This window comes from Typopeltis vanoorti, chromosome 21, assembly GCF_054136105.1.
Source record: "Typopeltis vanoorti isolate ZY-2024b chromosome 21, IOZ_Tvanoo_1.0, whole genome shotgun sequence".
NCBI classification, from domain to species: Eukaryota; Metazoa; Arthropoda; class Arachnida; order Uropygi; family Thelyphonidae; genus Typopeltis; species Typopeltis vanoorti.
In genome coordinates this window covers 55395393-55422712 of record NC_143569.1, presented here as the reverse complement: position 1 = coordinate 55422712, position 27320 = coordinate 55395393, and the positions used below count along the sequence as shown (strand labels likewise).

General features: G+C 34.6%; 1 protein-coding gene across 1 annotated transcript in view; it reads right to left on the bottom strand.

Annotated features, from left to right (window-relative positions):
* The window catches only part of eIF3b (eukaryotic translation initiation factor 3 subunit b), a 242628-nt gene that overhangs the window by 121884 nt on the left and 93424 nt on the right, over nt 1-27320 (bottom strand). The window contains exons 5-6 of the mRNA XM_090410856.1: nt 14430-14558; nt 3557-3849 (exon numbers count right to left, since the gene is read on the bottom strand). Coding sequence (XP_090266982.1) covers nt 3557-3849; nt 14430-14558 — 422 coding nt within the window. The remainder of the gene's footprint in view (nt 1-3556; nt 3850-14429; nt 14559-27320) is intronic.

The window sequence follows — 27320 nt, the reverse complement described above, 5'->3', positions numbered from 1 at the left end:
CGCCAAACATGTATTGCACACATTCAGTGTTGTTTTGTGATTTATAATTAGAATTCTATTAATGTCTAGTCTGTAACATGTTTTGTTAGCTTTAGTTCCAATCATCAGTCTTGTATCCTGAAGATGCCAACAGCTCAAGTTGGTGAAACTAGTTGGTATTAAATAGTTTTTTCTCAGATACTTGATTAACATTTCCCAAATATTGACATAGCTTTATTTAATTTACATAGCTTCTGTGGTCAAGAAAAAATATCATTTAATATTGAAATACTTATTTTAATTATTTATTTAGATGTTGTCCTCTTTCCCTTTAATACTTTCCATCCATTCTGGGGGAAAACTGTCAAGGTCAAATAAGTTAACTTTATAGAAACCTTAAGGGTCACAATTCTCACCTTCTCGTAGTGTACCCTGTTAGGTATCTACCTGGATAGTGAATGAATGAGGATAGGCTGGCATTTGGAATTAACCAACCAAATTGTATTCTTATTGGTTTAATGACAAATAAAATAATGATACAAGACAGAATTTCATGCTGGCTGGGGTGTCGCCTGGTTAAACAAGGCCCCCATTGTTTTCGTCAGGGAACCAGGTCAAATACTGGAACAAATCCTGAAACGCATCTCAACATAAGAAGGCTGAATGGCAAAGAAATAGAGCTGGCTGAGGAATTAGATAAGTAAAAGATCAACATAATAGGGATGACTGAAACAAAAGACAAAATCTGGTGAGATCTTTCTAAGCAATAAATACAAAATGTTATATTCAGGCAATGAAAAACAAGGAAAAGAAGGAGTAGCCATAGTATTCAACACAAAATACGAGGCTAATCTTCTTGAAAATGGCAGGCAGTCTAAAGTAGTGATGTGGGCAAATATAAGAATGGGGAACTGGACAATGAGACTTATTTGTGCCTATGATCCCACAGAAGGTTCTACTAAGGTAGAAGTGAAGGAATTTTTTGAGGCTTTAGAGAAAGCAACTGATACAATGAAAAAGGAAATGTTGGTGTTTGTTGAGGATCTAAATAGCAGAGTAGGAAATGATTGTGTCACGCATACAAAAATATTTTGGAAAAATTTGGAGAAAAGAGCAAAGCTAATGTTAATGGCAAATACCTGTTGGATTTCTGCTCAGGACATGAACTGGTTATTACTAACACAATGTTCCAACATAAAAATGTGCACAAATTCACATGGAGAGAAGAGGCAAGGAATAAGAAAAGTCTCATTGACTATGTTATTGTTGATAGTGATGTTTTCTCCCTGGTGCAGGACACCAGAGTGTACAGAGGATTTGAAATTGGAAGTGATCACCATTTAGTCTTGAGCAGGATAAAATTAAATTTCATATTGAAAAGAGGAACCTATAAGAAAGTTTTAAAACAAATAAAAGTTGAGCAGCTCTCATGTGAACTGTAGACTAAAATAGACAAACATTATTTTAAAAAAATGAAAGAGTTTGAGAACAGAAACCAATTTGGAGATTTAGTGGCAAGCACTGAAGAAAGCATCGATTCAGCTAGAGAGACATGTGGTGAGGTTGTCTGCAAAGATAAAAAAAAATCAGAACTCCATAGTAGGCACAGGAAGTTAAAGGGGCAGTGAAGGAAAAGAAGAAAGTATATCAAAAGTTCCTGGCAAATCAGTCAGCTTGTGCTCTTAGAGAATACAAAGACAAATGTAAGAAAGCTAAACATTGTGTAAACCTGGCTAAACAAAAGTCATGGGAGGATTTTGGTAAGAACACAGAAAATAAATATCAAGAAGGTGGCAAGATATTCTGGAGGTTGTTGAAGAAGCTCAGAAATGGAGTAAAGAGTGCACTAAAAGGAATTAGTGAGATAAAGCTGACATGAAAACAGGAGAAAAAGATAACCTTGAAGTATGGAGTAATTACTTCAAAAAATTGCTAAATGAAACAAGCAGTGATGACAGCACAGTGGTAAAAAAACACTGACCAGGCATGCAATCAGGAATATATATCCATACTTGAAGTAGAAAAAGCCATCAAAGGCTTGAAATGCGGAAAGGCAGCAGGAGTAGATGATATTCAACCAGAAATGCTGAAGTACGGAGGTATAAAATTCTTACAGTGGCTGTACTGCCCATCTACTTACTGTATGTTCATGTGTTATTACAATTTTTATATTGTATCCTATTTCTTTTGTCACAGAGATATAATCTCTGTGACAGAAGACATACTGGAACTATTAGGACTTTAATTGAATAATAATTAAACTTGTGTTTAATTATTTACTTGTGCTGTTAAGATATTAGAAACATGACATTATTAAGTATAGTTTCTGGGAAAATTCCCATGTTACTCCTCTTAAACACTATTAATATAATTACGGCTATTATAGCCTGTTTTTGTTTAGGAGTGTCCCTTATTTTAATACATTGGCTAACATTACTCAAAAAAGGGGTGTATATATATATATATATATATATATATATAGGGCATTATGGGTGAGTATAGAAGGTAATTATGGCCACATAAAAGAGGTGGAAAAATTGTGTACATGCCTTGTTTTTGGTTCTATGATGCCTTGATGACATTGCATGACATTATTAGCATTTGAGAGTGTGCAAGAAAGACAGTAATAAGTATATTGCCAATGCTTTAATGAACAAAATTCTGGAAACTTGAAAAATAATAAATTAGATTAAATCAATATCTAGGAAGATTTAATAACAAACTTAACTGTGATGGTAGGATCCTGCACCTCTCTCTCTGTGAGTGTGTGTGTGTGGCGGGGGGGGGGGGTGACAGAATCCCATCACTCAACTTGAATTGCCTCCCATTTAGTATGTGATCAGGTTTAGCATCAGATACTATACATATACTATCTCTTCCCTGTTTCTTATATCAGGGAATCATCTTAGTTATTATTTAGAAGGATTCACATGCTGGCAATGGTGTATAGTAGTTTCTCTCCCAGTTCCATTTCTTTTCACGGATGAATTCTCAGTGACTGAGCTTTCTTTCTTTTTTGTTGGGGTTATTTGATACAGATGACTTCTCCCCCTCCCCCTTTTATTGAGGAATTCCTCATTCCAGCATGTATTATTTTGTAATTATGTTGTCATCTCAATTGTACTGCAGAATAATTCAGTCTAATTCCCAAATCACCAGTGCATCTTCTTTCATTTATACTAATGGATGTAAAGCAAGTTGTAAACTAGACACTGGATCAGATGGTCAGTTCTACACAATCTTTATAGAATCTCTTCCAATTCTATCTATATTCAACTCTTTAAATGGCCATGATTCTATGTTATTTTTAAATGTGATAACTAAAATTTAAGCACTTATTCTGTTTAGAGTGATCTGATAGTTCAATATAATATTTTTCAAAAGGGCTAAATACAATAAAACCTAGTAAGATGTATGTTAATCATTAAAAGTTCTTTTCTTATTAACAAATTAGATAAAAGCAGATAAACCTATAATGATAATGAGAACATCTTTAATTATTCATCACCATTTTTTTCCCCAAAATATTGAAGACAATATAAATATTTAAAATGGAATAAATATACTGAATTCCTACTTAAAAAGTGGCCATGACGGTAGCTGTCCGTCTACATGAAAGCTCCTTTTCTTTGTCCCAGTCCTTATTTCCCAAATAATGAGAGACTGGGAGTCATCACGACTATCTGAAACTGAAGAATAGGTAGTAAAATACTTTTCACAAGGAGAAAAGTCAATGTATGTTACACCATTGTGACTGAACTTCATTATTTGGCCAAAGTCTTCACCACCCCATAGGGCAATGCCTCTCTGGTGGAAGGTTGAAAAATATGTTCCTAGAGGGGACCAGGCAACACATGACTCTGTCCAACCCTGAAAAAATTTAAAGATGTTTTAGAACAGAAAGCAATAATGATGAGAACAGTGTGCATATAGTAATGAACAATTAGTAAATTCTGTATTAGTATAAAATATTGAGATAGTGAATTTACAATAGGAATCCTTCATTTTTATCAGAGGTTAGGCCAGTGGGGTAATGGTCAACAAATGCCAAAAATATCAAATTAATGATACTTTGGCATATACCACGTGAATGAAATGTTGCTTGTTTCTCTGTATTTGTGTGCATACTCAAGATGATGACCTTAATATAATGGTTGAAATGTTGAGAAATTAAAGTTATTACTATTAACAGAGTAGTGGTCTCCATAATTTTACCAAAATGAATTATAATAAGGAAAGAAATACATAAATTTAAAACCGTTGTTCACAATAAATTCTGGTAGAAAGTTTTATACATTAGACATTAATAACTATTATTTCTCAAGAAATTACAATGTATACTGAATATTAATTATAATAACTTTAATTAATACTTCTGTTACTCCAGCAAAGTCAAACTGCCATCATCAGAGATCACAGAACAATGATATGTGCATATAGTCATTAACACTGGATCAATGAGGTTGAAAAAAGGCAGCCAAAGTTGGGCATAAAGTCCTAAATGGCATCCCGTAGTGGACTATAATGGGTGGTCTTGGCCACTGAGATGAAGATCTGAGGATGAGTGCTTCCCAAATTTGGGAAGTTTCTTGCACCGTTGTTGTTGAAATTTGCTGAGGTTTGGAAAGTTTCTCAGGACTAAGACAGATTCCAAGAATAGCCTCATATTTGCATTTGCCATGGTGGGTGTCAGGAAGTCTAGAGCAGATGTAATGATGGAACTGGATGTGGTCCATGTGCTCAGAAATTCTGATATTGGCTGTCATTCTGAGTTTGGCCACAGTACGACTGTTTGCAATTGCAAGGAACCTGGTAAACACCTGGGAGTCTAGTGAATGTGACTGGTCTTTGGTAGAGCAGATAAAGGATGTCATTTTTTTTTTATGTGATCTGTAAGTGGATGTACAGTTGTATTTCTTTATGATTATTGTTAATTTTTTAGATGTGCCCCAGATATATGGAATGGTCATAGATTTTTATTTTGCATAGTCTCTATTCTGAAATAAGGAAAGGGGGTGTGTGTGGTTAAGAGGTTTTAATATTTTTTGCATTTTGTTGGGGTTGTAGCCATTGGCTAAGAAATGTTAGAATGTGGTCAATTTAGTAATTAGGGTACTTATCAGAACTGATTAATTTTGCTGTTATATAGATTTTATAATTGCATATTGTTAGGAGGGTGGGGTAGTGTAAGCTACCAGTACACAGAGAATTCCAAGGAATCAATCAGGCTGACATGTAATCAGTGTCTAGGAAGAGAAGACTGTGGTTGTTTTCCTTTTCTAAGGTGAACTAGATCCTGGGATGGTGATTGTTTAAATGTGTTAAGCAAATGTGGGGAGTGTGGCCATGTGGCCAAATGGAGAACACATTTGGTAAATGTGTTCCTCATTTGGCCGATTATATATAATCCTTTTTTAACCGGGCAACGCCCCAGCCGGCATGAAATTTTGCCATGCTGTACCATCATTTTGTATTTTGGTTTAACCAGTAAGAATACAATTTGGTCGGCTAAATCCCAAATTGCTAGCCCATCCTCGTTCATTCAGTATCCAAGTAGATACCCGACAGGGTTCACCACGAGAAGGTGAGGATTGGACATTAGGTCAGAAGCCCTGGTCGGTTCTCCGCATTCCTTTAAAAGGCAATGTGGAGGTCTCCTCTCAGTTAGACAGCTTTGACTCTTAAGCACCCCGTCGCATTGCATTGGATTGTTAAATAATGTTAGTTGTGGCCGCATGTCACTGAAGTCAGAAAATCGCTTACTGAATTGCTCCAAAAGTTGGTCTAACACTGGCACAGAAAACTTGAAGTCAATGTCATGGCTCACCTCCATCAACTCCCTGCAGGAAGGGAAATGTACCAAGTTTCCTCTTACTAGGGTGAATTTAAAACCTTCAGTCAACTTATGAACCCATCTAGGTGTCCAACTAAATATGAGATTGTTTGGTTACATCCCTGTAACTTCACGTTGAGTTCATTCACGTGGTGTGTGATGTCTGTTAGAAAGGCGAGTAAGCTGTTAAAATGAGGATCACATAGTTTTGTGATCAGTTCTTTGTTTTTCTTCTCATGTTCCTCTAAAAACTGTTTTATTTCCTTTCTCAAAGCAAAAAACTGTTTCAAACAGTTCCCTCTTCTTAGCCAACGTACTTCTGTGTACAACACTAAATCGTCATATTCTGCCTCCATTTCTGTTAGAAAAGAAAGACATTTGTGGTGTGTCAAGGCCCAATTTCCACCCTTAATTAGATTCACACACTTCATTACAGTTTTCATAACATCCTCTATCTCCAGAATTTTACCACACAGAGCCTCCTGATGCAGTGCAATACAGGGCAATTGAGTCCAGCCTTCCTTAGCAAGCCAACTAAGCCTGTTTGAGTACCACGCAATATATATATATATATATATATATATATATATATAACTAGTATATCAATCAGAAAATCTGCAGTTGAAACTAATAGCTAAATTGATAATACATATAATGTAATATAGTTTTTATCCTGTCGCTGGCCATACAAAATCATGTTACGGGCCGCATGCGGCCTGCTGTTGGCCACCTATGTCATAGATAATCCCTCTTTTACAGATTCACTTCAACCTCTATATCACAAATATATATATATATATATATATATATATATTAAAAACTGTCCATTTTAAAACCTTGACTGAAAATCTAACTTTAAATAATAGATTCACCAATATTCCTTCAAATCTTAACACTTTTTAAAAAGTTTTTCTTTCTGATCTATTTTCCGTTGCCATCAATTCTGATTATTTTTCTTGGAAGAACAGAATTTACAAACAAACAGGGAACTGCTATGTTAACCACCCCCCCACTTGCCAATTTTTACATGGAAAATTTTGAAAAACAAGCCATAGATTCAACTCCTCTCAAACCTAGTATCTGGATATATAGATAATTGGCCAGACATAGACTCCTTCCTCAGTCAGCTCAATAGTCTACATCCAAGAATCCAGTTTACGATGGAAAAGGAAGATAACAATAGTTTACTCTTCCTAGACACCTTATGACAAGCCTTCTGAACTCTCCTTTACTGTACCCACTCACACAGGCAGATACATTCAAACTTTCTCCACCCCTCTCGACAATATGACATCATTAAAAATACAATCTTTGTTCCAGTGGAACCTCTCTTTCAACAGAACTCAACCATATACATAAACATCTTTCTATCCAATGGCTAGTGCTTACACAATTAGCCATCCCTTCAGAAATGTCACCACCATCCCCTATGTCCAGCATATATCGAAAAAATGCCAAGTTTTTAAAAAAGTACAACCTCTACACAGCTTTGAAGCCCCACCAGAAACTTGCTGCCCTTATCTGTTCTACCAAAGATCAGCTCCCTCCTCTCTCAGTGCCTGGAGTATATAAATTACCCCGTTCCTGCAAGATGGCTTACCTCAGTAGATTAGCCACTATCCATTTAGATGAATACGAATCCTACATCTGCAATCACGACCATGCTCAATCTGGCCTTACATACCATGTACTGGATACAAACTCACAGGATCTTCTTGAAGAAAGCCACATGCTCCACCATAGTAAATTTAAAAAGGAAAAACTGTTCTTGGAATCTATAGCGACACTCAGAAATTAATCTAATTTAAATAAATATGAATGCCTCAAAAATTTAAGAATTTAAGAGTCACTACGTGTTTCATTAAGTATTGTGTTGTCTTTGTGTGTGTGTTACAAGTGTTATTTGTACTCCCTGAAGATGTCTCAGCAACAGACGAAAGATTGCAAGTATTAAAAATTAGTTTTAAATCTTTCCTAGTGCTGTCAATACTCCATTAAACCTCCAACATGAAAATCAAAATTTGATCTTATCATGATAACTAATAATTAAGGAATTGACACCGTAGACTAGAAATATAAATTAAATAAACTTTAATATATACTTTCCGATATTTCGGCAAATGTCACGTTGCCATCTTCTTGAGAACTTAATACAAAGACAAGTGCATGTAAGTACTACATAACAGCAAATGAGAACAGAAGCTAGGAAGCTACCAGTTTTCCTAAAGTCCTGATGGTGCCCCCTGGTGGACTATATTCCCTACATCCGAGGCACCTCGGAAAAAATCAACAAAATCTTAAAAAAACATGACTTGACCACTTGTTACAGACCATATAGAAAAAATTGGCATCCCTTATCCACTCCACTAAAGACCAACCACTTCCCCTAGACCTACCTGGTGTATACCAGGTCCCTTGCAGCTGTAAATTATCCTACTTTGGCCAAACAGGCAGGACAGCAAATATCAGAATCTCAGAACACAAGGATTACATCCGATTTCACCAGTACAGCCACTGTGGGCTTACAGGCCATGCTCTGGATACTCGCCACAGAATAAGATGGAAGAAAGCCACAGTAATACACCGCAGCAAGTTCAAATATGAAAGACTATTCATGGAATCAGCCTCAGCCCTTAGGAACATGCCAAACCTCAACAAATTTGGATGCATGAGACTGCCCCAAATTTGGGAAACATTTATCAGAAAAACTTCAGCCCAAAGGCCAAGAACTACCAATATAGCCCACCAGGGGGCACCATCAGGACTTTAGGAAAACGGTAGCTTCCTAGCTTCTGTTCTCATTTGCTGTTATGTAGTACTTATATGCACTTGTCTTTGTATTAAGTTCCCAAGAAGATGGCAACGTGACGTTTGCCGAAATATCGGAAAGTATATATTCAAGTTCATTTAATTTATATTTCTAGTCTACGCTGTCAATTCCTTAATTATTAGTTATCATGTCTAACCAGCGTATAAGCCTCTCTACAAGAATTGATCTTTTCATGTCACTTCAGGTCTTTAATGAGCAGAGCAGTGGTCACACATCAAGCAATAAAATTCATTTACCACCTAAGGATATAAGGACAATCACAAACATCCATGCCTGGTGGAATGCAAAACTGTTGGCTGAAGAGTGGAGGATATATTAAACACTTGGTCAACTAAGTCCGGTGAAAACATGTTGAGACTGCTCAGATTGAAATTTACTTCATCAGTATTATTATTGAAAAAGTCATCCCTCAGTTGACAAGAACTCATAAAGACCACAGGAATAGTTTGTTAAAGCAAAAGACTGGTACTCAAATTTCTTTAACACATCGTGTCTATAAGGCTTCACTAGGACTTTTCCGTAGCTATTCGGAAAGAATGAGTTTAAACGAGTTATGTGTACATCAGAAAAGGCCCTGTTAGAGGAAATTTTGGTGTTTACCACCAAAATTTCCTCTAACAATTTACACACAATGTTTTTTAGATGTCACTAACATTCTTACGAAATCTGAACCAACTAAAGGCAATATTCCACAAAAAGAAACTGCTCTTTTAAAGTTACATTATACCATTTTATTATAACCAAAGATAAGAGTAATGCTAATGTTAAAATAAAATGAACAATGAAACATAATATATTTTTTTAATCAGATTACATATTAAGATTTAAATAACACACAAAATAAATTTTACAAATAATAATAAACAATTATGTATTGCTTCTTGATTCAAAGAAATCATTATCTAGTTGAAAAACTTTACTCTGCTAAACCACCCAAGATATACAAAATTCCATAATAATCTCCAGCACCAACAGTCTCTCTTACAACTTGGTGAACAGTTAATAAAATCATTCTACTCCTCCTTTAGGGAATAAACTTTATTCCAAAACCATTCTAAAAAACGTCATCTTCAAAAATTCAGACAAGATTACTTCTGATGCTACATCAGTTCACTAATGTACCCACAAGAGCTCTAAAAGAAAAATATAAAAATCAGTAGATGGGAGGGCACCGTGCCTCCTCCTAGTCAATTCCTATGCAGAACACAGCCTTCAATAAAGTTAGACTCAACCTTTAATGCAGTTGTGCGATATGAATTATGTGCTTGATGTCCAAACACATTAGTTTAAATTAAAGATGCCAAGAAATTATATTCTTGGTTTAATCCTTTGTCCAAGTGGAAGCAAACAATATTTGCATTGTAAAGATTCTTCATGCACAAAAATTGTTTGCTTCCACTTGGATAAAGGATTAATCAAGAATATAATTTCTTGATATTTTAAATTTAAAACTAATGTGTTTAGGCATCAAGCCCATAATTTATATAGTACAACCACATTAAAGGTTAGTCTAACTTTATTGAGGGCTTTGCTCTGTATTCTGCATAGAATTGGCTAGGTGGAGGCATTCGTTTTTCAACATCATTTTAAGTACATTCACACTGCACCAGGGAAAAAAAAAAAAAAAAAAAAAAAAAAAAAAAAAAAAAAACGAACCATTTGCTTCCTAGACAGTCTCATATCTTTCAAATTAATTATTAATTTTCTTATAGAAAGCCAATGGTTATAGATGATGCTTATGATCAACACCACAGACAGTCCAACAAAAATGGTTCCTTAAAATACTAAACATTATGCCAAGAGCTATATCATAATAAACAGCCCTTGAAAAATAAAATACCCATTCTTCTAACATAAGAGCACTGGGAAAAAACTATTCTTATCCCCTATACCAAAGGTTCACCTAAAAAGATAGTCAAAGTGGTAAATAAGCATAATCTTCATATCACTTTTAAACCACAATAAAACTAGTAATCTTTACCTGCTCTCCTAAGGGCAAACTTTATTCCTTTGATGCACCTGGGTATATAAAGTTTCTTGTTCCTGTAAATTAGCCTAATATGGGCAGACAGCAACTTTTAACATCCATCTTAAAGAAGAAAGAAATATATATACCACCATAATTATTGCAGGTCAGGATTACCAGCCCATGCACTGAACATCCCTCCATGTGATTAAACTGAAGAAACGTATTACATAGATGCCATTATCAAGTCTGACTATTTTTAGGGTTGCAACAGCAAGAAAGTGTTCCCCAAACCTTGAGTATGTTGCATTAATTTAACTTGGGAAATGGTCATTTTAAAACCAATTTTTTTTTAAAATTAATCTTTGTACTGGTTATGGGCAGTACTACCCTTACATCACGTCCAGACTTGACATAGGCCTAAGCCTTCACAAGTGTTTTACCCTATGCCTGTTCTAGTTATCATTGTAGTCATTCTCTGGTGGCAACTCCATGCCACCAGTGTGCCATGTAGGGCCCTCAACGAAAGAACTTTTATATCCTTCTGCATAAACCCAAGCTGTTTTAAGTCTTTATAGCTATCTGCGCTCCATAAGGCATGTAAAGAGATGGATGGTGCTGGTAAACCTCTGAGTTGCCCCATGCTCCTCTGGAATCTTACTAACTAGGTCTTGGTTATTCTTATAATAGTTTACCTTATTATTATGGCTACAGGCTAGTGGGTGCCCTGTTCCCACCACCTGGGCATCAACTACCCAAATATCACCATCTCTTTTAATCACTAAGTCTGGCTTACGCAAGCCTGCAGAGGTCCTATAATGTGGTTCCACCACAGTCTCCCAACCTTTGTTCTTAAAGCAGTTGTTCAGAATGGAGACCACGTTGTCATGCCTCCGCATGCGGACCCCATGGGTGCGGAAGCAACACTGGGCTATATGAATGTCTCACTTTAGTGGCAGCCAGCCTTACAGATTGAGTCGTTACTACCCCTTATATATATAGATGACTGGAGACTGTATCTAACCCGAGCAGATGACACAACCAAACATTAACTCTTCTGTTCATTAAAATTTTTAATTGTTTCCATAATTACTTGAATGTAATGTGATAATATTTTTTTTTCCTTTCTCCAAAGATGACTGTCTTAAAATCCAGCAAAATATTGACTTAATAAATTATCACATTCTATTCTTATGGGTGTCCAAAAGCTAAGGACGAACTACATTTTTACCTGTGTATGAAAACTTTTCATGACTACAGCCAAATGTGGACATAAATTTATTGCCGGTATACTAATAAATTACACAAAAAAATGTGTTATAAATTAAATTGCAAGACTTTTTGGCAAACACTACAAATTTCCTAAGAACGTAGTTATGGAATTAATCTACAGTAATCACAAAAGACTAAGCAGAGACATTTCAGTATGAAAGATATCCATCTCCCAAACTGTGAAGTAGCTCTCAAAATGTTGTGCCATGCTTAACACCAAGTGATTCAGGAGTTCTTGAGAAAAACTGGCTCATTCCTCCTTTGGAGCAAGAATAAGGCTTTGTTGGTTTCCTGGAGGGGGGGGGGGGGATTTTGAGTAGCGTGTCTCCCTATTGTATCCCAAACACATTCTATGGGGTCAAGATCTGGGGAGCATGATGGCCACTGAATTTGATTATCCTCGGTGTTCAGAAGTATCTCCACCATTGCGTATGATGTGGTGTGGTATTGTCATCCATAAAAATGAATTCTTCACCTACAGACAGCACCATGAAACAATCAAACATGACACTGAAGGATTTCATTGCAATATTGTTCACCAGTCACAACAGGTCCCTTTTCAGCACATGTAGCTTAGTCCATCCATTAAACGTAGACTCCCCCCCCCCACATACACCATGACCCCAGCAGTATCTACCCCTTTCAAGAACAGTCTCATGACAGTAAGTAGTACCACTTTCACACCAGATCAAGTATCTTCTAGAATTGGAGAAAAAGACTAAAACAACTGTCACCTGTAAAGAGTACATTAGCCCTAGTCCAATTTTTATGGATACAAAACCATGAAAATGTCCTCTACGATAGGCTGTGAATAAAGGAATGCAGACTAGGCCTTTGTGCATATAGGCCTAATTTTCACAAGCATCTTGCCACAGTTTGTCGAGATATCTGTGTACCTGTGCTCGAATGGAGCCAACTTGCAAGCTGACCTGATGTGGTGCATCGATTAAGTTTTGAAGTTCTAACCAAAAATCTGTATTCATGCTCCGTGGTAGATGAAGGGCACTCATAGCAAATGTCTCGAACACATTCCATTGGTTTGAAATGCTGCCCAGAGCCTGGATACAACACTATGCAAGATTCTGGTAATTTCAGTAATTCTGTGGCCTTTTTAAGCTTTATAATAATTCTTCTCCATGTGAAATCATCTACCTACATGATGTGTGAGACATTACAAGACATCTAAGTTTGCAACTTTTATTCTTTCAAACAGAATGTGCTCAGCTTAGTGCAGCCTTTTATCACTAAGTGCTACCAGATGACCCCTTTGCACACAATTTGAAAATCTGAATGTGTACCTGCTTTCTACTCGAAATTGCCAGTTATACAAATTTCGAAAAGCTGATTCATCTGAATTTGCAGTCGTAATCTTCAAAAATAGTGTTTTGTACTTAGGTTTTGGACACCACTGTATAATTAATATGAATAACTGTCAACATTAAGCATTTCTAAGCATTTAGACGTAAAATATGCAATAATGGTTTAACAAAGCAGAAATATACAATAAAGAACACTATTTAGAAGGAAGGTGTATTCCATTTATGGAGTATGATGTTAACTAGATGTGTATCAATCAATGCTATATCATTCATTCATTCAGAATCATCTTTATCAAACACTGATATGCATAGGAATAATTTAACAATCATCACAGAAGTCAATTTTCTTTAGTTATCTTTAAGTCATTATGTAGACTAAAAACAATTCATCCTTGTGATGCAAACAACTTTTACAGACAAACTTTCTCTTCATTAAACAAGCTTCTCCAAACAAATTAATGACCTAAAGTTTTGTATGTAATATATGTCTAGATATCTTAAAATAAATGAAGCTGTAAATGCCTCCTATTGTGTGTTGGAAAAATCTTATCTAGTTAAGGAGCTGAGAGTTGGCTAAAAATGAAAACATCATGCTATGCAAATAACTTTCCTAATCACATACTAGCCCATTAATGTGCTACAGGTTTACAAGCTCTGGTGAGTGGTAGTCATAAAAACTTATGAAACACGCACGTAAAATTCTGTTAAAGAAGTTAATGCAAAGATAGGATTGTCAACTAAAATGGCAACCATACTTCTGTTTCTCCTCAGAACCTGCAGGAACCATGTTCTGACTAACAGTAGCAACTGGCCACCAAATACTCAGTGTCCACTTTACCAACCCACTTTGTCCTTTATTTCATTGTCATCTCCTAACCACTGAAATAACCTTCATATTTTCAAGTCGTTTAAGTTAATAATTACTCTTTTCTACTGTTAGAGAACCAATGTACTAAAGAATAAGGTTTATAAATTTTCACACTGATGAAAATGATGACTTCTGGAAATCCAGTTTCTTGTAGTGAAACAATGGACTGACAGGTGACTTTTTTTATCCTATCAAGTGCAACAGAGGCTTTCTCTGCTGATTAAAATACTTCATGTAAAACTAAGTTTTCTGCATATTAAAACAAAATTCTATAAACCTTAGCATTAAGACTCACAAAATTAATTTAAAAAAAAAAAGGTTATTCTACTTTTACCATTTAAAAAATGAACTGAAATACAAACCTCTCTATCTTTTAGCAATGTAGGTTCAGGATTACTATTTAAATATATAGCAGTCTTCTTAACACCATCATAAATTACACTATACTGATCATAGCAATCTGGATCCAATAACCAAAAGCGAAGATTACCCTAGCAATAGTACAAGTTAAACTAAATGAGATTTTATATATATCAAACATACAAATTTTACACACACACACACATATACAATATATATATATAGAGATCTTATAACTCTAAAAGTTAATAATTGGAAGAACATTGCACAAAAAAGAAAAGAATGGCTAAAAATTGTTTTGCAAGCTAAAATTCAAAGAGTTGTAAAGCTAGAAGAAGAAGAACATATGTATAAGCATAAAAATATTTACAATAGAACATGGTGCTGCTTTCATATGTCCAGTGACATCTTTACAATTTTGGAGAGTTAGTGCTCAACATTATTTCATTACAGTAAAGTTTGGTTTCTAGAGCATGGTTTCCAGTCCAGGTAAAAATAAAGTAAACAAAAATACAAAAAATATATATATACAAAATTAATTTCAAAAATCCTCGCACATGCACAAATATATAGAAAAAGAAAGTTTAAGAACTAAAACTTGGAGCCTCGGTCAGACTAAAGAAAACTGACTGCTTCAGCCAGAGGCATGTGAAGCTATCTGCAATGACTGAAAAATCCTCACTTTATGGTGGATTTAAGAACTTAAAGAGACAGTCAATGAAAAACAGAAAAAGTGGGTCAAAAGTTCTTAGCAAGTAAGCCAGCATCTACCTTGACAAAACATAGAGAAAAACAATGAAAGAAAATCAAAAACTGTTTGATTTTCCTTACATTTGTCAAAATATCTAAACAAGTCACATGAAGACTATGGTACAAATACAGAAGATATATATCAAGAACATGGCAAAATGCTATGAAGGTTACAAGAAATAGAGTACTTAAAAAGGAATCACAGATTATGAAGACAACTAAAAAACTAAAGATATTCTGGATGTCTGGATTAATTACTCTGAAAGAATGTTAAATGAAACAGCAGTGAGAAAATGGCTATAGAAAATATTCAAGAAGAATGTAATCAGAGATTACATTCTTCTAACACCGAAGATAAAACACACTAACACTGAAGATAAAAAATGTTTGCATTTTGACTAATTGCTTTCATATTCCATATGAATTTATTCACTTCCTACCATACCAGCTTTTCTAATTTCGTCATCATCAAATTCTTGACATATAATCCTCATAGGGTGTACAGGATGTTATGATAGTACTAGATGAAAAATTACAGCATTACTAACTTCCTACATGGGTGATCTGAAAAGTTCTTGGCCTAACGATGAAAAAACAAATTTATAATTTCAAAATTATTTTTTATTTTTCAACATAATCTCCCTTAAGACTAATACATTTATTCCAGCAATGCTCCAACACCATTATCCCATCCCTGTAGTGGTTCTCAGTAAGATCTGCAAAATACCACTCTACGGCTGCAATCACCTCTTCATTCGAAGAAAAACGCTTACCAGCAAGGAAGAGTTTTAGTTTTGGGAAGAGATAGAAGTCAGAGGGAGCCAAATCTGGGGAATAGTGTGGATGTTCCAACAATTCATAGTGCAGATCCCTTAATTTTCCCATTGCCAAAACACCTTTGTGAGCAGGTGCATTGTCCTGATGAAAAATGATTTTTTTCTTCTGCAAACTGGATCTTTTCACACAATTTTTTTCTTTTAGTCTGGTTAAAAGATAATATTCCCCAGTTATTGTTTTACCCTTTTCAAGATATAAGGGGGACCAGAAAGCCATCAATTTTTTGAACCACATTTTTAATATAAATTTTATTAAAGAACAAATTAACATTATTCAATTCTATAATAGCCATCATTAATTATAACCTTGTTCCGACGATCTACTAAATTTAGAATTCCTTTTTTGGAAAAAAGTTTTTTCTTTGGAGGCAGAAAATGATATCAAACTCCTTTGGACATCATCTGGCGATGGAAGGTTTTATTTCTTATGCTGTGTTCTAAGGACCTGAATAAGTGATAGCCAATAGGGACAATATCCGGCGAATATGGACGATCTGTAAGAAGTTCCCATCCTAACTGCCTAATTTTTTCTTGAGTCATTCTTGCAGCATGTGGTTTTGCATTATCTTGCTGCAAAATTACCCCTTTTCGATTGACAAGTGCAGGACGTTTGATTAACAATGCTTGATGTAGTCGCTCTAATTGTTCACAGTAGATGGCTGCTGTGATAGTCTTACCTTGTTCCATGAGTTCGTAATGAATAATTCCATGAGTATCCCACCAAACGCACAACAGAACCTTCTGTGGATGAAGTCCATCTTTAGGTGTTGGAATTGGAGTTTGATTTGGAGAAAGCCACTGTTTTTTGCATTTATTATTCTTATACAGCACCCATTTTTCGTCACCAGTTACGACTCGTTCCAAAAAGGGGTCATTTTGTTGTCTGGTCAACAATGAATTGCAAATCGCCCGCCTCCGTACTTTATTGTTTTCTGACAGTTCATGCGATACCCATACACCCTGTTTAAGAACCTTGTCACTCTTATGTAAGTGCTCTTGGACAGTTGACCATGATGAATTAAGTTTCTCTGCTAATTCTTGTATGGTTTGTTTTGTATCTGATTCAACGAGTCTTAAGAACATCGTCATCTGGAGTAAGAGGTCTTCCAGCTCGAGGACGATCAGAGAGATCAAACTTTTTTCCTGCAAATCTCCTAAACCATCGTGACATTTGTTAACCTTCAATACGTCTCCATAATTTGAGCAAATGATTTTGGTAGCCTTGGTAGCATTCTTTCCTTGGTGAAACAAAAACAGCATACAATGATGTAAATGGTGCTCTTCAACTTTAAAGTCCGCCATATTAAAAAAAAAAAAAAATCTAAAATTTAAAAAAAAAAAACAGATTTTTTTAAATAGAAAAGTAATGCTAATATTTAAATAAAAATCAAATTTAATAATTTTGTGTTATTTAAGAAAAAACAATCGGCTAAAAATGACCTATTAAAAATAATTGATTACTTTCCGGTCCCCCTTATAATTAATAAACAAAATGCCTTTAGCATCCCAAAACAGGAAGAAAGTCAATGACAGAGCGGAATGGAGGAAATTGCTGCTGAGCTACCAGTCCCAAGACTGATGCAACTGATGATGATCCCAAACACCAATGGCATGACTTTTTCTGCAGATGGAACCGACTATGTCTTCTTTGGTGCTGAACAACTGGCTTCTTTCTACTGTTTTGACTGCTGTTTGTATTTCTGGTGTTGTTACACTTTTTGGACATCCTTCAAGTGGATCATCTTCAAGGATGGTGCAGCCACGTTTAAACTCGGCAGCCCATTTCTTAATCGTCAAAAACGAAGGAGAAGAGTGCCCATAAACGTTTATGAACTTCGAATTAATTTCTTTTGCAGTTAAACCTTCTTTTACAAAGAATTTTATAACTGCACGATACTCAATTTTATCCATTTCAAGGGATACAGAAAACACTTTTCCTTCTGACAGCTGTATAAAAAAAACTGCTTGATAGAATGACTTGCAATTTCACATGGATGCTTATGACAGATGTAGAAAAAATGTAGAAGTAACTTAGAAAAAAAAATCTTGCCGATAGTGCTGCCATTTACGGTCTAAGTCGAGAACTTTTCAGACCACCCAGGTATTAACAATTTTCCTTCAGATTAGACTGTTATCTGTCAACAGTCCAATATTATCAGATGTCATATTTCTGTCTTGTAAGGCACTTTTTACTGTATCAATCCAATCTTGGTCTTCCTCTGGGTCTTTTTCCTGCCATCCGGGAGAAAAGAATGCTACTTTCGCCAATCTTTCCTCTCCCATTCCACCTGAGATTAGCTCTACTAACACATTTTTAAATGCTAACAGTAGTAAATTCTTTCCTAATATCCTCATTTTTTTATATAATAATGCCATTGATGCCATCTGTTCAGTCCTTTAAATCTTTCTCAGGACTCTCATATCTGTGTTCACCAGTGTCTGAACAAATTTTATTTCTGACCCAGCTCTCAGATCCATAAGTTAAAATTGGTTTGAACACCATCTTGCATACAGCTAGTTAGTGTTCTGAGTAATCTCTCTTTCTCTCTCTTATTCCATATACATTTATTCAGTTGACTTCCTACTATACAAGCTTTGGTAATTCTGCTGTCTATTTCCAAATTTAATTTGTCATCTTCACTAAAAATTTTAGCTGAAATGTTTTACTTGTTCTATAGGTTCTCCATTGAGAATGCAGTTGATGTTTTCAGTTACTACTGATTTTCAATGTCTTTGTTTTTTCAATACTGATTTTCATATCAAATTTTATTACCAAATTACAGCAGTTATTCAATTTGGTCAGGGAATCCTGCAGACTTGTCTTATGTTTATTAGGAAAACATCATCTGAATAAACAGCTGAGATTAACATTGATATCAGGTTTAATGCCGCTTTCCATCATGATATGATGCACATAGATGATGAATAACAGTGGAGATAAGGTACACCCTTGTTACACAGCTGACTTATCAAACCATCTTCTTGTATCTCCTTCAGTTCTGACTGCTGATGTACAACTCAAAGACTACGTACTGCTTGATATAATGTTCCATTTACACCATATAAGTGGAGCATTTTGAACAGTTTTCCTCTTGGCACATTGTCATATGCCTTTTCCAGATCTACAAAACTCAAATACAGATCCTTGTTATATTCCCATGATTTCTCAACTATTTTAAAAAATTGAAAATCTGATCCTGACAACCTATGTTTGACCTGAACCCAGCTTGTTCTTCCCCAAGCTTCTCCTCCACAATTCTTAGCTGTTTCTCTAAATTATTTGCATAAATCTTACTAGGAACACTCAGTAGAGAAATTTCCTCTGTAATTCTCACATTCAACTTTATTCCCTTTTTTATAGATGGGTACTATAAGCACTCTATTCCAACCATCTGGAATTATGCAGTGTAGCCACTGTAAAACTTTCATACCTCCATATTTTAGCATTTCTGATCAAATATTATCTACTTCAGCTGCCTTACCACATTTCAGGTTAGTGATAGTTTTTTTTCTACTTCAAGTACAGATATATATTTCAAATGGCATTCCTGTTGGTTGTTTTCTGCCAGCTTGATGTCACTACATGTTTCACTCAGCAATCTTTCAAAGTAATTACTCCATACATCAAGAATACCTTTATCATCTCTGATTTCTTTTACAGCATTCTCCCAATCCATTTCTAAGCTTTTTTCAATAGCCTCCAGAATATGTTACACCTTCCTGATATTTTCTATGTTCTTACCAAAGTCTTCCCATGACTTTTGTTTAGTTAGTTTTATACAGTGTTTAGCTTTCTTACATTTGTCTCTGTATTCTCTAAGAGCACAAATTGACTTACTTGCCAGGAACTTTCAATATGCTTTCTTCTTTTCCTTGACTGTTTCTTTAACTTCCTGAATCCAAAATGAAGTTCTGATTTTTCTATCCTTATAGATTACCTCACTACATGCCTCTTGCTGAATCAATGTTTTCTTCAGGATTTGCCACTGAATCTCCAAGGTTTGGTTCCTGTTCTCAAACTCCTTCATTTTTTCTTCAATGAAGTTTGTGTATTTTATTCCTATTTCAAATCCTCTGTACACTCGTGTGTCATGAACCACTGGGAAGACATCATTGTCAACACTAACAGTCAATGAGACTTTTCTTATTCCTTGCATCTTCTCCCCATGTGAAGTTGTACACATTTTTATGTAACAGATGTCACAAGAACAGTGAATCTGATTTTTTCCAATTTTCCCACAAGTACAACATAAAAGTGGCTTTTCTTCCTTTACAAAAAATATCAAGATTCCTACACCCACCAAAACCTCTGCATCATCCCATTAAAAAAAACCAGGCGTCTATCAGATTCACTGTTCTTGTGGCATCTGTTAGTAGGCTAGATAGGAAGATTAGGAGAAATCCGTATGGCTGAACATATAAAAGACGTCGAAAAAAGAAGGGAACACAAATTAGCATTCCACTTAGCATTCCACACAGCTACTAATGGCCATCAAATACTCTGGCAACAGACAAACATGCCATATGTTGATAAGAACTGTTTCACAAGAAAATTTACAAGAAGCTGCAAAAATGCTTAGAATCCCTACACGGTGCAATAAAAATCAAGGCTTGATTTTACTTCAAGTGTGGTCTGCCTTCATCAAAAATTTAACTGCCTCGGATCTAACACACGTGAGCCAGAACGTGGCAACAACTAGCATTGTTCCAACAATGCATACAGTAACGAATGTATCATTTTGTATTTGGGTTCTCAATTAATGAACGGTTATGAAGTCAAAAAAACATCTAATGGACAATTAATCTTTGGTTGTTGTTGTGTTAAACTTTTATACACCATTACCCCTGATGATGTAAGTCTTACGACGAGAGAAACTTGTCGGGTTTTTATTCTTTTATTGTTTAATAAACATGTGGTCTCAATACCGAAAACTATCTCCAGAACTGCTTACCCACAGAAACCTTCGCTTACTAAAAGTATTTCCTGTTTAAAGCCTTGTGGAGCACCATCCAGTGATTGAAATGATGCAAAACTTGACAAGATTTCATCAACAGGGGTATTGTATGATGTACTGAATGTAGATGTAGTAATTTTTCTGTAGGTGTATAAGATGGGGAAAAGCAACAAATAACATTTTTATTCACTTCCATTATGCATTTATAGGCTGTATTTTTCAATGAACTGCCCTTCCTGGTATGCCACAAACTACATCCTTTACATAGTGTGTTCAGCGGCAGAACACAGCCTGGTAGGGACTGATGTGTGGATGCTGTGTTATTTCCGTCTTTTGGCACTGGCAAGTTATCAGGATGATCCTGATAAACCTTGTCTTTGAGAAATCCCAAGAGACAGAAGTCACAGGAGGTCAGATCAGGGAACGAGGGAGCCATGAAGCACACAGCTGATCACCCTAGCTTCTGTGAAATGTTCTCGAAAAATCTCCTGTACAGAAAACTGATGTGTGTGTGTATAGGGACCCCTCCCATCCTGTGACTGAATTCCAATTGACTGAATCCATGCATAGATACTAACGTAGACGTGGCACAATAATTGTCATATCACAACTCCTCTCAGAAGTAACTGAGCAGGTCACAGAACCTCGAATGTCCTCAGAGAAGAATAGTTTAATGATCAAGTTGTAAATCTGCACCAGATAGTTAACTATGGGTGAATGCAAAGGAATTTGTTGGATTGCATCTTGTGCAGCCCATACCTGGCAATTGTGGATATTAACAACTTTATTCAGGTGAAAGTGAGCCTCATCACCCTATAAAATCATCCAACTCCACTCAAGCAACGAATGTCAAAGTGAATGTCAGTCAACTTTCAAAGCCCTACAGATGCAACCCCAGTGTCAGGATTATCTTGAATGGGCAGAAATGCAGAATCTTCTAGAAGTTGTATAAGACACATGAAAAAACACTGTTATTCATGGCCTGCTCTAAAAAGGCAATAGCAACTTCACTCACTTGATGTGAACTGATTAGTTTGAGACCTCTGCCAGGTCTCACTTCCATGATCCTGTTAATTCAAAATGACTAATCATTCTTTGCATAGCACATGGAAATAATGGACCTTTGACATTTTTTTCAGGTGATGAAATTCACAGAGTGCAGCAGCAGTAGCAGGCAATTGTTTAGGTAGTACAGCTTCACAAGCAAAGCACGTCAAGGACAAGGTGAGTACCATTACTGTGGACAGTATTAACAAGCAGAATGAAGGTGAAAAGCCCGTGTCCATCTTTTAAGACCTACTGGCACCTGCCGAGTTGCATGATATGCAAATTCAATGCATTTAATGTTTACACCCCCTGACAGTGAATTTTGGAACTTTTGTTTCTCAGATATGGCTTCTGCATGCTGCACAATGTATTCCTGCAAAGTTTTGCAGCAAGATTACTAAATGGTGCTCCACAAGGCCATAACACATTGATACTTTAAGTTTGATAGCCCTGTACTTCTCTTCAGGGATTAAGCATTTGCCTATTCTGACTCTTTCCATCTTGCAGTTGGTCTTCGTCTCTCTTCCCCTTTGGTCTATATTTATCCATCTCGTTTGGTAGCTGGTATTTTTCCATTCTAAATAGATACTTTCCATTTCTCTCTGTATTTCTTGATCTTTTTGTTTACATTATAAATATCTAGTTCTATTCTGATGTCTTCATTTTTTGTATAGTTCAATTTTGGGGATCCTTTAATTGCTCTTAAAAATCTCATTACTGCAGCTTGTATTTTACTTTCTAACAGTCAATGTTTCTGAATCATACAGAGTTGGAATGGCTATTACAGTGGTATCTCGCTAATCCGAACCCTCCAGTAATCCGAAATGCAGTTTGAAAAAAAAAAAGTTTTATTTATTGCATATTATTATTTTGTGTGCTATTATTTTTATTTAATAATTAATATTTTAACTATTATACCTCACCTTCGTATCCCTCATTTTGAAAATTAAAAAATAAAAGTATTTCTGAGAAAACCTCAAGTACAGTATTTTTTCATACTGTCGATTGTACTGTTATACTGGAGGCCTATTTTGATTTATCGTGTGTTCACGTTTGCTTTTTTATATTGTACAGTATGTACTGTATTATCGGCATGAATCACAAATACAGTATACACAAAAAGAGGAAATTCAAAATGTGCAGAATTTGGTTAAAAATATAAATTCAGATGTTGAAATTTCACAGATGTTACGGAATGGGTTACAGGTAGAACCGAAAGTGAATTCGAAATCAAATCAGATGCTGAAATTATATGATACTACACAATGAATTAGAAGAGAATAATGATGAACCTGAAGAAAAAAAAGTAAAACATGAAGAAGTAGTTGACAGTTTTAATAAGTGTATAGAATGAGCTAAGCAGAATGATACGCCATTCCACAAAATTTTATTGCTAATGCAGCTCCGAGAAGAAGCATTTGAAAAAAGTTTAGCTTCCGAGAAGCAAAAGAAAATCAGTGACATTTTTTTTACAAAGAAATAAACTTTTTTTACGTTATTTTGTAAAACCTTTTTTTTTTGTGTTGTATACAAGAAAGTGATATTTTTTACGCAAATTAAGTTACGTACTAAACTATGCAATTTTATTAAATCAGAATCCTCAACAATACATACAAATTAAATTTTTTTACTAAAATAAACTTGTGTACTGTATTATTATTTTTTTTTATTTTTCATTACAGTACAGTAGCTTTTTGTTTTCTATCAGTTACTTCATTTATTTACAAAATTAAATTCATGTACCATTAGAATCTGATTATTTTGTCTTAAATGCTAGTTATTGTTGCCTCTTGGAGGAAAATTTGCTAATCCGAGTGTGCATGGTTTTTATTAGTTCAGATTAGCGAGATATCACTGTACTTTATAAAATTTTAGTCGAGTTTCTCACCTCTTTTTTTTTTTTTTTTTTAATTCAGTGCCCTTTATTTTTTCACTTATATCTTTATATTTTAGATATGTTAGCATGCAGCCTAAACAATTAAACTGTGTCACCTGTTCTATTATTTTATTTTCTATGACAAGTTTTAATCTAACATGATCTCAATCTTTAAATGCCATGACTTTTTGCTTTTGTGAAATTTTTAAATTGTACTGTTGGCTTATTTTGTTCAATTCGTATATTGATTTTTGAAGATTACATGCACTGTCTTGTAATGTAATCTGATATCTGCACACAGCATTATATTGATAACAATTCTCCTGGTTAACAAAATACCTTTGTTTTGTTTTTTTATATTTGAATAATCTGATAATCTGATCAATATATATATATATATATATATATATATAGAAGAGAGTTGGAGATAAGCTACATCCCTAACAGCTTGACTACTTTCAATCTCTTATGTAAATTTATTACCTATCTGTAACTGTATTTTTGTATCTTTATATAAACTTTGTATAGCTTGTAATCCTTGTTTTTCATTGTATTCCATAATTTTCCTGTATGTATTTTATCAAAAGCTTTCTCAGATTCTAAATTAAATTAGTCTTTTTTTTTTTCAATTTGTTTTAACATAGTCTATACACGATCTTCCATGTGTGAAACCATTTTGTTCTTCTTAGAGAAATATTTCAAACAGGTTGTTTGGAATATTTCTAGGTATTTTATTAAGAATTTTCATATAAAGTGCAACCTGTATTTAATAGATTGATTCCTCTGAAATTTCCACAATCACTTCTGTCTCCTTTCTTAAATACAGATATAACCTTAGCTTGGGACAAATCTGATGGAGCCTCACATTTCCTCCAACAATTATTAATTTTAAGAATCTGTGATGTAAATATTCTCTGCCATGTTTCCAAAGTTCTGTATTTATGCCACCTAATCTGGTTGATTTTCTATTTTTTGATATCGTTATTGCTTCTTTTAGTTCTTCCAATTTTATTGATTTTATATCAGTATTGATTTCTTCATTATTATTTTCTGTTATTAAATTTGGATCATACCATAAATTTTTGTTCTATCCATTATTTCTCTTGTATTTGCACGTCTTTTTCTTCATTAATATTTTGTAGGCTTTGTTTGTCTTCTATTTTATTAATAACTGTCCCAAAAATCTTGGTGAATTTTCTGTACCATGGTTTTAGCTATTTATCTTGTTTTTGCATATTTCTTCTGTTTCCTTTGTATACTTTTTGAAGAAGCGATTTGTAAGCCATTTGTTTTTCCTTAATTGAAATTTCTATTTCTGTGTTCCAGATTTTTAATGACTTTCTTTTTAATATTTTATTTTTCTTTCCAAGTAATTCACAGGCTGCTTTATGAACTTCCCCATTCTTCTTCTATATCTTCACAGATTTTAGATTCCTTTAAGTAATCTGTTAATCATGATTGATATAGCATTCTAATGCTTTTATTCTTGTAATAGATATACTTCATATACCCCCCCCCCCCCTTATTTATCTCTTTTCTAAATTTTGTTAGTATTTTAATTTTAGAAACTACTACAAAATCTGAAAAAATTTCACATCCTCTGTAAACATGTACATCTCTTGCACGTGGAGCTAGTTTCTGATTAGTAATGATGTAATCAATTATAGACCTTGTTCCTCTGCCATTCCAAGTTATTTATATATATATATATATATATATATATGGCGATCAGCTTTTACTCGGTTGTTATACATTTGAAAAAAAATAGATTTAATGACTCCAAGACCGAGATAACATATAAAGATTTTAATGATAAATACTACTAGTTTCGGCATATAGCAGCCTTCTTCAGGTATTTATAAAGGAAAGGAATACTAATAAACATTGAATTATTTAAACAAACTGGAAATTACAGGTACAAATTGCCTCACATAATCGATACATAAAAACGTTGTATTTTTCAAGTTGTTCCAACTGGCGTGCCATTGTTTGTTGCAATTGTGCGTGCAAGTTCACGTGAACGCCAATATTGAATAACTGCAGCATGGCTATCTGGGATGTTATAACTTAAATTATTATTTAAGTGGACCGGGTTCAGTAGGATTTCCCTTGATTCTACGATTTTCCTTTCAAACTCATCTTCACAGCGAAAAATATTTTCTGATCTATTCCAGCATACAGAGTGGCTTTGTTGGTCATCATTAGGATTATTTGAAAAAAGAACATGACTGGATAACGCAGTTGCATGAGATCTTTTGTATGAGATGTCTCTCTTATGCTCTTCTATGCGTTGTTCAATAGATTTGTTAGTTTGACCAAAGTATGGGATATTGCAATCACACCACAATTTATATACTCCAGGGTACTTAAGGTTGTGATGAGTAGGTTTTGGATGGCTGATTAGAGAGTGGATTTTTGGAAGTGTGGTGAAGAAGGTCCTGATATTATATTTTTTAAGGACTTTAGCTATTTTCTTAGTGACTGTGCTAATGTATGGAATGGAGATGCTACCTTTATAATTAATAGTCTCTGTTGTGCACTGTTTAGGAGGGTTCAGAAGAAATTTCTTAATTGTTTTTTCAGAGTATCCATTTTGTTTAAAAATAAGAGTGAGGTGATTCATTTCTTTTTGTAGTTCATCTTGTTCATTTAAGAGAGAACGTGCTCTGTGTCCTAAGGTAGATATAATTCCAAGTTTTTGTGGTGGAAAATGATGAGAAAGATTATGCAGATATCTATTGGTATGCGTAGGTTTTCTGTACATAGAGATTTTTAATCTTTCAGAGCATCGTGTAAGCATAACATCCGAAAAAGGTAAAGAGTTATTATTTTCTATATCAGCAGTAAATTTTATATTAGGATGTTGGATGTTTAGATGACGAAGAAAATCTGTGAGAGCTGTGTGCCCGTGATTGCAAATAATGAATATATCATCAACATATCTTTTCCAAACTTTTGGTTTAAATGAGAAGGAAGATATGGCTTTCTTTTCAAAGTCTTCAAGAAAGATGTTAGCTAGCACTGGGGACAAAGGGTTGCCCATTGCCAGGCCTTATTCCCTCACCAAAATTTATCCCTAAGCTACCTTTAAAATTAATAGTCTCTGTTGTGCACTGTTTAGGAGGGTTCAGAAGAAATTTCTTAATTGTTTTTTCAGAGTATCCATTTTGTTTAAAAATAAGAGTGAGGTGATTCATTTCTTTTTGTAGTTCATCTTGTTCATTTAAGAGAGAACGTGCTCTGTGTCCTAAGGTAGATATAATTCCAAGTTTTTGTGGTGGAAAATGATGAGAAAGATTATGCAGATATCTATTGGTATGCGTAGGTTTTCTGTACATAGAGATTTTTAATCTTTCAGAGCATCGTGTAAGCATAACATCCAAAAAAGGTAAAGAGTTATTATTTTCTATATCAGCAGTAAATTTTATA